The sequence below is a fragment of the Camelus dromedarius genome, chromosome 1 (genome assembly GCF_036321535.1).
Source record: "Camelus dromedarius isolate mCamDro1 chromosome 1, mCamDro1.pat, whole genome shotgun sequence".
Taxonomy (NCBI): domain Eukaryota; kingdom Metazoa; phylum Chordata; class Mammalia; order Artiodactyla; family Camelidae; genus Camelus; species Camelus dromedarius.
Window position 1 is genome coordinate 93,084,913 of NC_087436.1, and position 12,449 is coordinate 93,097,361.

Sequence of the window (12,449 nt, forward strand, 5' to 3'; positions counted from 1 at the left end):
GCTTAGTAGTAGCTGAATTACTCTTTGCTTGCAGCCATTCTCCTAAAATGGACTCTTCCTAGCTTTATGTCCTTCTGAATTAAGAGTAGCTTTTAAACAGCCTGTTAGAAGGCTTCAAAATCAGAACTGCTATCAGTTTTCAGAAACAATACAACACTAGTCACCACTTTGGGGGGAAAAAGTAAAATACTCTAAGATAAGGATAGTAACGATAAGGATAGCTTTAAAAATGGGACTGGAGTCCCTGACACTGACGAGAAGAAATGCGTTCATGGAGATTAAAATGAACGCTTCCGATGAGAACTGACACCCCTGGATGCCTTGAGAATTGCATCCCTGACACGTCAGAGACAGAGGACTCACTGGACTGTACCACACACAGTCAAATATTTTAGGCTGGTAACTGTCAATCCTCCCTCTGAAGCTAAGACAAGCCTGTGCTTCCATCTTCTTGGGGAAGGCACTGAGGTGTCCTCCAGGCATCACTTGTTAGGTCATTATCGTAGACGCAAAAGGGTTTTATTGGGATTGTCTAGAGCCTAATGTTCCTGTTTACCTTCTGGCAAAACCACTGTTGGTCAACAATGTTGTTATCAAAACTTGACGTAAAGTTTTAGAGAAGTTCTTCAGGAGGTTTCAGAATGTTGGAAATAGACCTTAAAACTTCACAAAAAGCCAAAAAACAAGCAAAGCTCCATAGGTTTATTGGTTCTAGAAACTCACATCACATGCTTCCTGCACCAAGTGGATGAACTGATGATGCAGGAAGTGAAAGATATGATACAACTATCACACACACACACACACCCTTCCTTCCCCATAAACACTTGCTGTAAGCCCACAGTCCACACCTTTCAGAGTGTAACAGACAGAGAGCCACCATGGGAAACATACTTGCCCGTCTTCTTCACTCTGGAACTTCTGACTCCTGTTGTTCACCATTTATCTGAGGAACGGGCATCTGATTTCCAGGAGAATAGCAGATGACCAGGACTGGTCTGGGGTCTCCAAGGCCCTAAAAGTCCCAACAGCCCTGGGACTGTGCTGAATCTAGTTCTTACTAATGATTTTGTACTGAAGGTATACTCTTATGTAATTTTGAAAAGTGTCCAACTTAACGGGCAGACCTAGAGCCACACTACAATTGATTATCTAGTTGACTCCTGCTCCCCACCCTTGGGAATTAAGCCAAAAGATTAGAACAAAGAGATAAGAAAAAACAAGCAAAATAAACTTGCATTAAGCATTGCTTTCTACGCAGTGGCAGAAAGTCACAAAAATTAATGAGATTTAACATTCTTTTCCTTTATGACTTTTTGGGTAAAATCAGTATCATTGGGAGTGGAGTGGGAAGAACATGCGGTTTAGAGTCATCCAGGATTGGATTTGAAACAAGGCTCAACATTTATTAGAGATGTGACCTTGCACAAATTATTTAACTTTTTTGAGCTTTAATTTCTTCAATTGCAAACTGAGACTAATAAGACATACTTTGAAGAGTTTTGTGAGAGTTAAATTAGATCAAATATGTCAAGCACCTACAAATATGCCAGTCTGGCACATTCCAAGTACTCAGCACAGGTTAGGTTTCTAAAGTTACTAGGTTACTTTTTGAAGCTCTGTTGCTCTACAAAACTGGCATAAAACAAGTAGGAGCATGGTAAGTTTACAGCCAGCATTTTCCTAGAATTGAAAATTAGCAGCTTTTGCTCAAAGAGGGAGTAAACGTTTCTACTTAAGGAGCAAGACCCAGACCAAATTTTATTTCACATGTAAGCTATCAAATAGCTTTCTGATGATTCTTTCCCACCCCTTGTGGACTGGAATTTGATTGGCAGCTAAGGAGGTGACAAATGGGTGGGGTGGCCCTTAATCAATACTTGGATTTTTTTCGAAGTGCAACGTTATTTTCCTTTTTTGGTCATCAGTGTAACCTCTGGTCAGAGGAATTAGATAAAGGGCATTCTTGCCTCATGGATACAAAATGAATGGACTTAGACTCAGGACTTCCGAGAAGAAGCCGATTCCATGCATTTCCTACGACAAACATCTATTTAATACAACAGAAATTAAGAGAAAGAAAGAAAAAGAAGAAAAAACAAAGCAGCAAAGCCGGTCCTACCTGGAGCAAACGTTCCTGCTCCTGTTGCCATTTCTCCTGTCGCCTGCGCTCCTCTTCCGGGTCCCACGCCCAGAACTTAAACTGCTTGGAAGATAAAACCATGATCAGAATAGGGCCATGTCCCCAGCGCCACGCCAGGGCAAGGGACATGCAGAAGCAGAAGCCTCCACATAGCTAACGGCGCTCTCTGTTGGCAGAACCCACTTTAAAATCTTAGTCCCTCTTTGAGTTACTTCCAAGACGCTGGTATGATTCTGTGAACCTTTTTGGAGCTAATGAAATCATGAAGTAATTAGCCACTGGCACGGGAAGGCTTTCACTGCATTTCTTTTAGAAGTGATTTCTTAAACGTATCCACCCTCCTCAGCATGAGATACTCATTCTGCATATTGATCCTGGGTCCAAGCAAACAGGAATGCTTATTTCAGCAGAACTGCATTTTGTGAAAAGTGCTGTTTGCTGCCCTGCAGAACTAGTCTTTTTCACTGCCACTGCTTTTCCACACCAGCCTTCTCTAAAGTAGGTTATTCAATCCACCAGCATCACCAGAGATCCAGGCAAGCAGAGTCCCTGACAGGGGGGCCCACATAAGAAACATGCAAAGCCAAAGACTTTTTTTTTTTTGGTCTTTTAAAAAAAGTTTCTGTGATTTTGGGAGCCAAGAGAGTGAGCGGGAATAATGGAAGATGCATGCATGAACCAAAGGGGGAACCCAAGCGATGGAATCTGAGACTAAGAGGGTCCAGCAAATCGAATACCTTATAAATTAAAATCAAACTTAATGCATGATCTTATTTCTTTAAAGGAGTTACTTACAGGTGTAGTCACAGGTGACTTTTCACTGCTTGGAGAATCCACTGTACACAGAGAAAGGGGAAAAGATCACAATGTGAGTGGCTTCTAATTGTCTTTCTTTTTGATCATCTCAGCAGAATGTGGTTGCTATGTCAGTTTCAAACCAATTTTTTTGGGTGGGAAGCCAAGGGCATTAGAAAATCAAAATAAAGCAGACCCCTGAAGCGGTTTGTACCCATCACCGAAAGTGTAGTACATCAGTTAGCACCAGGTACTAGAGGCTAGGAAGCAAAATCTATTCCTACAAGTGCTGGTTTCAGTGCGCCTTGCACTCTGGCTTGAGTGACCAGTTCCCTCACTGTCCAGCCTGGGGAAGTATCACACAGAGAGAGGCCAGGCATCATCCAGGAAGTGGAGAGAGTGACACAGTTAACAAGAGAGCCGTTACCAGTTCCTGGTAAATGCTTCTCATCTTTTTTTTTTTTTTTTTCAAAGAAGAGGACTATAAAGAAAGAGGTGAATATTATTATTTCTTTGGATTTTCAAAGTCAAAGTAAAATTCTGTGAATTTGCTTCCCAGTTTTAGTGTAACTGGTATGGATAACAAAGAACTAGGTCTTTGCTAACTGTGTGCCAGAAATAAGCATGTTCCCCACCTGGAATCAGAAATGAAGAAAAGTACCACATATCATTGGTTGCCCGCAACATGGATTTTTGCACAAAAGAAATACAGCTACTCAGTATGCATTTTACCTGACTGCGAGAAAAACTGGGAACGTCGCCAAGAGTTCTGAACTCTCAGCGGAACGCTGGCAGTGCCAGGTGACTCTAGATCAGATGGCAGGACAGAATAAACAGAAAACCATGAAAACAGGGGGTGAGGCTTCCCAAGCACTAACGGAGGACCGGCTCTCGTTCATACAAGAACTGAGAGTAAGAAAATCTAAAGTCTAAAATATCTCAATAAAACACAACACAACCTGAACAAGTGGACAAAAGTCAATAGAGACAGGTCAGCTTATGCTACTGTTTGTCTTCTTTGGTGCTGGCTGGGATTTTAGTGGCTCATACTTAGTGGTATGATATTGTTAAAATGCTGCATCTCGAAATGATCAGATGATGTGCTGTGAAAGGGCAAAATGCACAGTTTACATTGCTTTTCGAGAACCCTGGAAAAGTATAAAATACAGCAGAGATGAGTTCGATTATTCTTTGTACACTTTATAATGGTTATTATGGAAGTCTGGCAGAACTTATGCATGTGTGTAACAGAAGGATGTCCACGTGTCCGTCCGTGATCGGTGGCATCAACCACACAGGAGCTCACGGCGAGCATTTGCATCCTTAAACTCTGTGCTAGTCTGTCATCATTCTTGATGAAAATAAAGACATCAGTCTTTTTCAAATGTGCACATACCTTCCTGAAACACCAACTGGTGATATCTTTCTACTGCTGGGAGATAGTTGAGAAAAGGAAATTTGTCATTTTTAAATGTATTTTACAAATGTTTTCAGTCTTTAAGAACTATATATGCACGTGTGTACATTTAAGGGAAACCGGGGAACATCACCAGGGTGCCCCACAGGGCTTCAGCAGCTGGTATGGTCAGTCTAGAAACGGACAATCTTGTGGAGATGGTAGTGGTATCACCCTCTTGGGGGGAGAACATCTGATGTGGCCCAGGCCTCTCTATCCTGATCCTGTAACTTCTTTGGACTTGATGTGTGGCCCCAGACTCGTTACTTAAATGTGCACTAAGAATATGAGAACAAATACACGTATGTTCATGTATGACTGAAGCACTGTGCTGTGCACCAGAAATTGACACAACATGGTAAACAAACTATACTTCAATTAAAAGACTATATATAAATGTGCATTGACTTTTTATATCTGGGCAAAACCCTATACTCCCTCCTCCCAATTAAAGACAAATCATGTCTTTTAAGATTTGGTTTATTAGAAGTCTTTTGCTCCTTGAAAGACAGGAACTTTACACACTCCAGACAAGTACTACTGTTATTTTTGTATCTATCGGCAATGTCTTGGGTGCACAATTCAAACACATACTTTGAGCCAGTGGTTTTCAGAGTGTGGTCCCTGGATCTGCGGCATCACCTTTGGGAACTTGTTAGAGATGTGTCCCCAGCCCAGACCTGCTCAATCAGACACTGCACGGGTGGGGCCCAGGGAGCTGCATTTTACCCAGTCCTGCAGGAGACCCTGCCACCTTCTCGTGTTTGAAAACTACCCAAAGCTCCATCTCTACAATACAAACACTCCCATTTTAAGGTAAGTGTTTAAAAATAGTTTGCTCCTGCCTGGCATCCTGCTCCACTTCTACTCCTCCTGCAACTGTTCTGCAACCACTAGATTATATTATTAGTGCTTATTCTGGGCCAGGTGTTGCACTAAATGCTTTTTTTGGTTTATCTCATTGAATCCTTCCAACATCCTATGAAGTTGGTACTGTTATTATTTCCAGTTTGCAGATGGCAGAGATTTGGGAGAACTTGGTGGGGACGGCCACACAGGTAACGACTAGAGGCGTCAGAATTCGAACCCAGGCAGTGTCCCCAGAGCCTGCAGCTCTAATTACAGCTTCCTGAGCCACACGAGAGTACGGAACAAGCATAGGACAAATTCTGTCTTGAAGAATAATTTTTGAAATGCTCGAGTGCTACTAAATTTAATTTTGAATCATTTGACTTAGATAAAGCATGAAATAAAGTCCCTTATTCAACAGCACATTTTACAAAATTGAAATGCCTTAATGAAACATAAAAACATGGAAGACAATAAAACTAATTAATATGGCTTAAAATATGTACTTCCTCTCTATGTTACTTATCAGCACAATTTAAAAGTGCTAGAAATAGGGCAGAATTAAAACCTAAATAGGGACAATTGTTGTCCCAGTTCTAAGAATTTATTTTTGTTAATTCTCTTCAGGACAGTAAGGCTGACAAATTTAAAACAAATGCTTTGAAGACAATATTGAACTTGTTTCCACATTAAGAAACTAGTGATCATCAGTCTGTGTACTGATTAACTCCCTCCCAAGTGCTTCCTGCTGTGTAGACAGAGCCCAGGGTATCTCCCAGCCATCAACAAAGACTAACAGAAGCCAACTTGGATTCTACCACATAAGTGCCCGTCCTCGAAAAGAAAAGTAAAAATACATTGCCAGCCACAATGACCCTGTACATCCTCTCTTTGCCTGGACTGATAAATCTATAACATGTCCTAGAGAAAGGACACTAAAAAAGAAAAACAAGAAACCTTACAGTTCTTGCCTCCTGAACTCTAGCAGTAAAGACAGAGAATTCACGCCAGTAAAGCCCAGTAGCCTGTCTCTCGTGAAGCACAGTCCCTCTGGATCATGGAGTCCTCAGGACCCCTCTTCCCACTGTTCACAGCCATAAGGCTCCTTCTTGTGGTCGTGGGCACCCAGGGTTCTTACCAAGATACAGGGGTTCAAGTTGGGTTCTTAAAGAGTAAAGGGGTGAATTCACCACCTATGCATGGCCTAAAGGTACCTGGGGAGTTTGCAGTGGTCAATGACACTTTAAGATCTTCTAAGGCCCTAAACTCCCATATTTTTAGAGGCCACCCCCCAACCCCCGACATTACATCAAATGTATTAAAATGTATCAAACATATGAAACATATTATCCTCAGCCTATATGTATGTGCACAAGACAATATATATCCTCTCTCTCATATATATATGAATATAATAAATATATTCTTGCTTTAAAGAATTTTTGGAGAGATTAAAGTTTTTGGTTATGAGTAACACATTTAATCTATGATGGTGAATGATTTCTCAGTAATCATCATGTATCTCCAGAACTATTACAGAGTGAGAAAATCTACTTTCTTCCAAAACCATTGTCAAGTTAAATGGATATTTTAGGAGGACTAGACAATTAACCAATTAACAATGAGTGAAATTGACATAATATTAAGATCATATACTTTTTATTAAAGTTACTGATATTTTTATTTTGTAATTTTTATTTTTTTTACATTTGAGAGCCAATAAAATTTATTTTCAGGTCTCAAATACTTGTGTAGGCTCGCTTGTGCCTAGAGTGCCTGGCTGGCCAAGTGGCCTTGGCAGCTGGGATTCCTGGCTAAGCCAACAGAAAACAAAATGCAGCCTCAGGTTCCATTCTGAAGGTAACTCAGTCATCGTGGATTCCACAAACACCACGGCTAAAGGCACATCCACACAAAGGAGGTAACATGCCTTTAAAATAGAGGCTATTTCGCTAGAGGTGGGCCCAGTGGAATATGTAGAACTGAAAGAAAACATTTCCTTCTTTTTACCTTGAGAACTCGGAGTTGGCAAATGTGACTGGTTGGTTTCAGGCATTTTGTCCAGAAATGGAAACGTCAGGGTTGCTTCTGGTTCTGGAGACTTTGGCTTTCCCACCTGGACCATGGGTAACAGACATAAACATCACAAGCACTGTCCACTAGTAAATGCAATAAAAAATTTAAGGCTCCACGGCTATTACGTAAGTCTACAAACCCAAACATTTACATTTTAAATGGAAAATTCTGCCCCTTCTCCAAACCCCCTTCATGCTTTTCTACATTAATATAGAGCTTAGTTTTTCAGAGAAATCAAGCTAGAGCATAAACATTTGATGATCACTTTTCTCCAGACTCAGATGACAGTATTCCATCTCTGAGATTATACATCACTCTGTCTCATTTTCTTACTGGGATCAAACACAGATTCTCTTCTTGGTACTGAACTTGTAATGTCAGGAAGTCAGATGCTCCACATAAGATTAAAAAAAAAAACCCTTATTACATAAATAGTAAATATTTAAGTAATATTACCTTCTAATGCACATTATTCTTGAGACATTACGTAACATCCTACAAATTTGGGCAAAGCACATTAAAGACAACGTACCTTGCCTGTTGACAAAGGAGCAGTATTATAAATAACCATCATCTCGAACAGTGTCATAGTGACGATGCCCTTAAGGGATTTTTGAGGCATGAGATCATACATGGCCTTATGGTAAATGGCTCCAAAATTACAGGCTTTAAAAATTGTTTTGTAAAAATATATTTTTCCTGTTATTGTTATATAATCTTATTTTGTTTCTCCCCCATCTGCATGGCCTTTGGTAGAAGCACCCTCCTTCCTTTTTGTCGCTGAAAGACAAGATAACCAAACTCATGACTAAAATAAGACTCAGTAGACTCTGAGCAAAGACCGGAATGAGGAGCTTGGCTGTATCCGTTCATGTCCTTTCAGTTGCTTTCAGGACTTTCTCTGATTCACTGCCTGGCGGCTCTGTTCCCAGGAGATTAATTTGATAGCCAGTAGGACAAGTGAGGCTATGTTTCATCATAAGCTGATCTATAATTTGGGCCTCAGGATGATTTAATGTATAGATTTTCTCTTTAGTAGGATTTTATTTTTCTGGATAAATAATATATTCCACCCTAATGGAATCCTAAAGAAACTACAGTTAGTCATTCAGCATCACAGAGTCAACCAGATGTCCTAATGAACTTCTGTGTCAAACATGCAGCAAAAACTAAGCCCCAGACACACCCATGTTAACAACCCTCAAATCTCAACTGCATACCATATCTTCCATGGTGGAGTTGGACAAAAATGTGCTTTGGATAATGCCCGGTTGTAAATGAAACAGTTAACTATCAGCAGAAATGCTCAAAATAACCACTACGTAAAAAGGTCAGGCTGTGTGCATGGGCATTTTGCTTTATAATGGTAATGCTCTCAAGAGAGGTCAGGTAAAAGCTGTTACAACCATTGTCATCCCCTTCCTCTAAAAGCTAACTGTACAGTAGGCAAAGGAGAAATCCACAGGGTGTGACAAGTATTGGGTTAGAAGACCATTATTCCATTTGCTAATCGACTAGCAGAAATTCTTAACCTGGAGCCCACAGGACAGAACTCAGACAGTACATGTACTTGGTCCCAACTGACACCAAGGAAAACTTGGTAATCCTGTGTATTTTATGCTTCAAAAACATTATTCTGAGAATAAAGTTTACCAGATGGACAAAGGGTACACGGTGCACAAGCACACACACATATGGCAGAGTTAAGAGCCCCTGAAAACAATTTTTCCATAGTACGGAAGGTGTGGCTCTGGTGGTCTGAAGACAGATCACACAGATGAGGTACGCGGAGGGATGTTTTTTATGTTACGGTATTCGTTTTGTTTGATTTAAAAAATGTATTTTCTAGCAGTGATGTAGAGTTTCCCTATCAGCTTATATTTATGTAGGAAAGAAGGTCAATTTGGAATAAGAATAAATAAATAATGGTTACAAGTGTAATGTGGATAAGGCAACACCTGCAAAGGCAGGAAATCCTGTCTGACCCCAGTGTTTTTCCTCCAGTTTAGTTCTTCCTTTCAGACTTCTGAAGCATCTTTTAATCCTCTATGCATAAAATCCTCTATGTATAAAAATCCTCTATGGGAAATAGCGAGAGTCTGAAATCCCCAGATGGCATTACGGCATCTGAGGCTCCACCAAAGACACAGCATTCTCAGCATCTTAAGGTCGGGGCGGTGTCTTGTTTACAGGTCTGCACAGCGCCTGGCACATGGTAGGTGCACAGAGCAGACGATGTATGAACTGGAACCAAAAGGGGTAAATTTTTCACTCTAAAGTCAAGTCCAAGTTCAGGGTTAACTTTTGAAGTTGGAACACCACCACATATAGTATCCACGCACAAGCCAGCTGTTCCCTGTCTTGATGACCCATCAGAATCATCTGGGAGCTTTTAAAAATACAGATGCCTGGGCCTTGCTCCCAGAGATTCTGATTTCTGTAACCTCGAGTGTGCTTGGTATTTATTAAATTCTAAAGGGTAGCCAAGGTTGAGGATAATTGGTATAAAAGATGAAGATTTTCAGACTCTGTGCCTGAAAACAAACCAAATTATTATGAATGAGATGAGACTCCAAACAAAGAAGAAATTTAATAAAAACAAGACATTAAAACCCATTATATCAGAATAATAATTTTCTAGTTTCCTTGTCCTTCAAGTTCAGAGGCATCAGAAGTACCATTGCTATAAAACAAGTAAATATTAGAAAGAAAATATGGAGTAAGCTACAAATAAGCAAGATCATGCCCAGCAAACTAAAACCTAAATGCAAAGCTTTCTAACAGATATCTATACTACATTCTCTTTTAAATGTATCAATTCTTTATAAAGAAAAAGTAATCATTTAAAATAAATTTTCAAAGATGTTTAATGAATATATATACCAATATACCAATTATTCTTAATAGAGAGGCAGGTTTCAGTGACTTTTTCTCTCTTGCTCTATGTTTTTTATTTCCACATTTTTCTATACATATATTCACATATGTTATTTGATAGATTTGTTATATATTTATATCACTATAAATATAAACATACATTAGAATATATAGCTATATATTGTTTATGTTGCCCAAAATTCATACGTTGAAACCCCAACCCCCAAGGTGACGGGAGTGGGAGGTGGGCCTTTGGGAGATGATTAGGTCATGGGGACAGAGTCATCATGAATGGCATTAGTGTCCTTAAAAAAAAGACTCAGAAGCGCTCCCTGCTCCTTCCACCAAGAGAGTACGCAGCAAGAAGACAGCCAGCTGTGAACCAGGAAGTGGGTTCTCACTAGACATCAAATCTGCTGGCACCTGATCTTGGAGTTCTCAGCCTCCAGAACTGAGGGAAATAAATTTCTGTTGTGTATAAGCCACCCAGTCATGGTTTTCTGTTATAGCTACCCAAAGGGACTAAGATATCTTTCTACATGAATTTAAATTTTTTTGCAATGAACATGCATTATATTTGTATTTAGAAAAAATATAGATAAAAGATAGGAGAAAAGATTAGGAGAGAAAATAAACCCTCATTACGAAGTGGTGCCCCTGCAGCAGCCGGCAGCAGGTGAAGCCACGTGAATCGTGGGTCTAAGGGCTTTATCCCACCTCACCTTTTGTGACAGCACCAACTCCACCTTCCCACTCATTTCATTCTCTGGTTTCTTCTGGTCTTTCTCTTCTGGCACCTCGTTCTTCAGCTGGGGGCTGGGGGAAAGCTCCACAAAGGCCACGGTCGGGCTGGCTCGAGTCACAGTTGTCGTAAAATGTTGTGGCTCTGAAATGGAGTTACATTCAGAAGCGTAGAGAAGACGACGAAAACCAGGTAAAGGATCCCTGGTCCTACTGCGAACGAAAAATACTGCAAACCATATCAGTAAACAAAGAATGCAAGCCTGCAGCCCGGCCTCTGCAGCCACTCACAGTGGTGCACTCTGAAGGGACCCAGAATAAAAGAGGACAGGACACTGGCCCTAGATAGCTAGGTGCTTGTCAAAGGAATGAATTCAATGAGCCCAAATGTGTGCTTCCTCCCATACATAGAAAAGCACTAAATTCTTTAACTTGAGATGCCTGGTTTTCTTTAGATAACAAATAATCTTTTATTGTTCCAACAACCTGGTCTTTGTTGTAAAGCTCCTATATAGCCTAGCTCCTCCCCTACCTCTTCGGAGCAGTCCCTCAGAGCGAACTAAGAGGCTGTCATCCCGGCTCAAGTCCTCCCACCAAATAAAACATAACTCTCAACTTTTAGGCTGCACATTTATTTCAGTCGACACTGCCATGCCACTGAGTACACCGAGGACCTATCCTGTGCCGGGCGACACAAAGCTGGATGACAGTGTGATGCGAGTATACAAGAGTGTCAGATGCTGGAGTTCTCTAAGCTGTTTCGTGATATTATTTACAAAATCAAGCAACATAAAAACATCAAAGAACCCCACTGTGAAAAACTTAAGTTCTGAACAAGAGTCATGGTTTACATATGAATAACACCACATGAAATAAAATGCTGACATGAAATATTAAGACAGGTGGGCTGGGCGGGAGAACATTTATAGATAATTTCTATCCAGATGAGTGGCAGCCTGACTCTTCCTTTTGTATTTCGATGTTCCTTTTTAACGTCATGTTTTCATAACTGAAGTGTGTTAAGGATTGTATAGTTTCTATAATGCAATGAAAGGTACATGTTCTCGGATCTATAAGGAAGAATCTGGTACACCCTATAGTGGGTGGAGGTGGGAAGGGTATAGCTTAGTGATAAAGTGTGTGCTTAGCACGAACGAGGTCCTGGATTCAATCCTCAGTACCTCCATTAAAATACATACATACAGACAGACAGACCTAAAAAAATGTAAATATATAAATAAATAAAGTGGCTGGAAAAGTCACCACCTGAGGGGGCATATCAAAATGTGGAGTGCAGTCTAGTTTGAAAAATATATGCTAAAATTTTCAGTAATGACATTTATTTTAAGATGCTGTTTAAAAATAATTTGGTATTAGAAGAGGGTGAGAGGTATTTATTTATTTTAAAAATAAAAAATTTTTACCAAAAGAAAAAAAAATGTGTTAAAATACTGAGAAATATTACTTCATGGAAGAGAGGGTCTTCATTCATACCCATTGTTCATATTTGTG

General features: G+C 40.1%; 1 protein-coding gene across 21 annotated transcripts in view; it reads right to left on the reverse strand.

The window, feature by feature from the left end:
* Positions 1-12,449, reverse strand: part of LIMCH1 (LIM and calponin homology domains 1) — a 307,532-nt gene that overhangs the window by 17,188 nt on the left and 277,895 nt on the right. For 10 of the 21 annotated variants that reach the window (XM_064487129.1, XM_064487127.1, XM_064487119.1 and 7 more), the window contains 4 exons: positions 10,919-11,082; positions 7,254-7,359; positions 2,939-2,979; positions 2,123-2,203 (listed from right to left, as the gene is read on the reverse strand). In XM_064487129.1, coding sequence (XP_064343199.1) covers positions 2,123-2,203; positions 2,939-2,979; positions 7,254-7,359; positions 10,919-11,082 — 392 coding nt within the window. Of the gene's footprint in view, positions 1-2,122; positions 2,207-2,938; positions 2,980-3,670; positions 3,746-7,253; positions 7,360-10,918; positions 11,083-12,449 lie in introns of all 21 variants that reach the window. The other 11 variants (XM_064487116.1, XM_064487125.1, XM_064487117.1 and 8 more) reach the window with 3 other exon arrangements.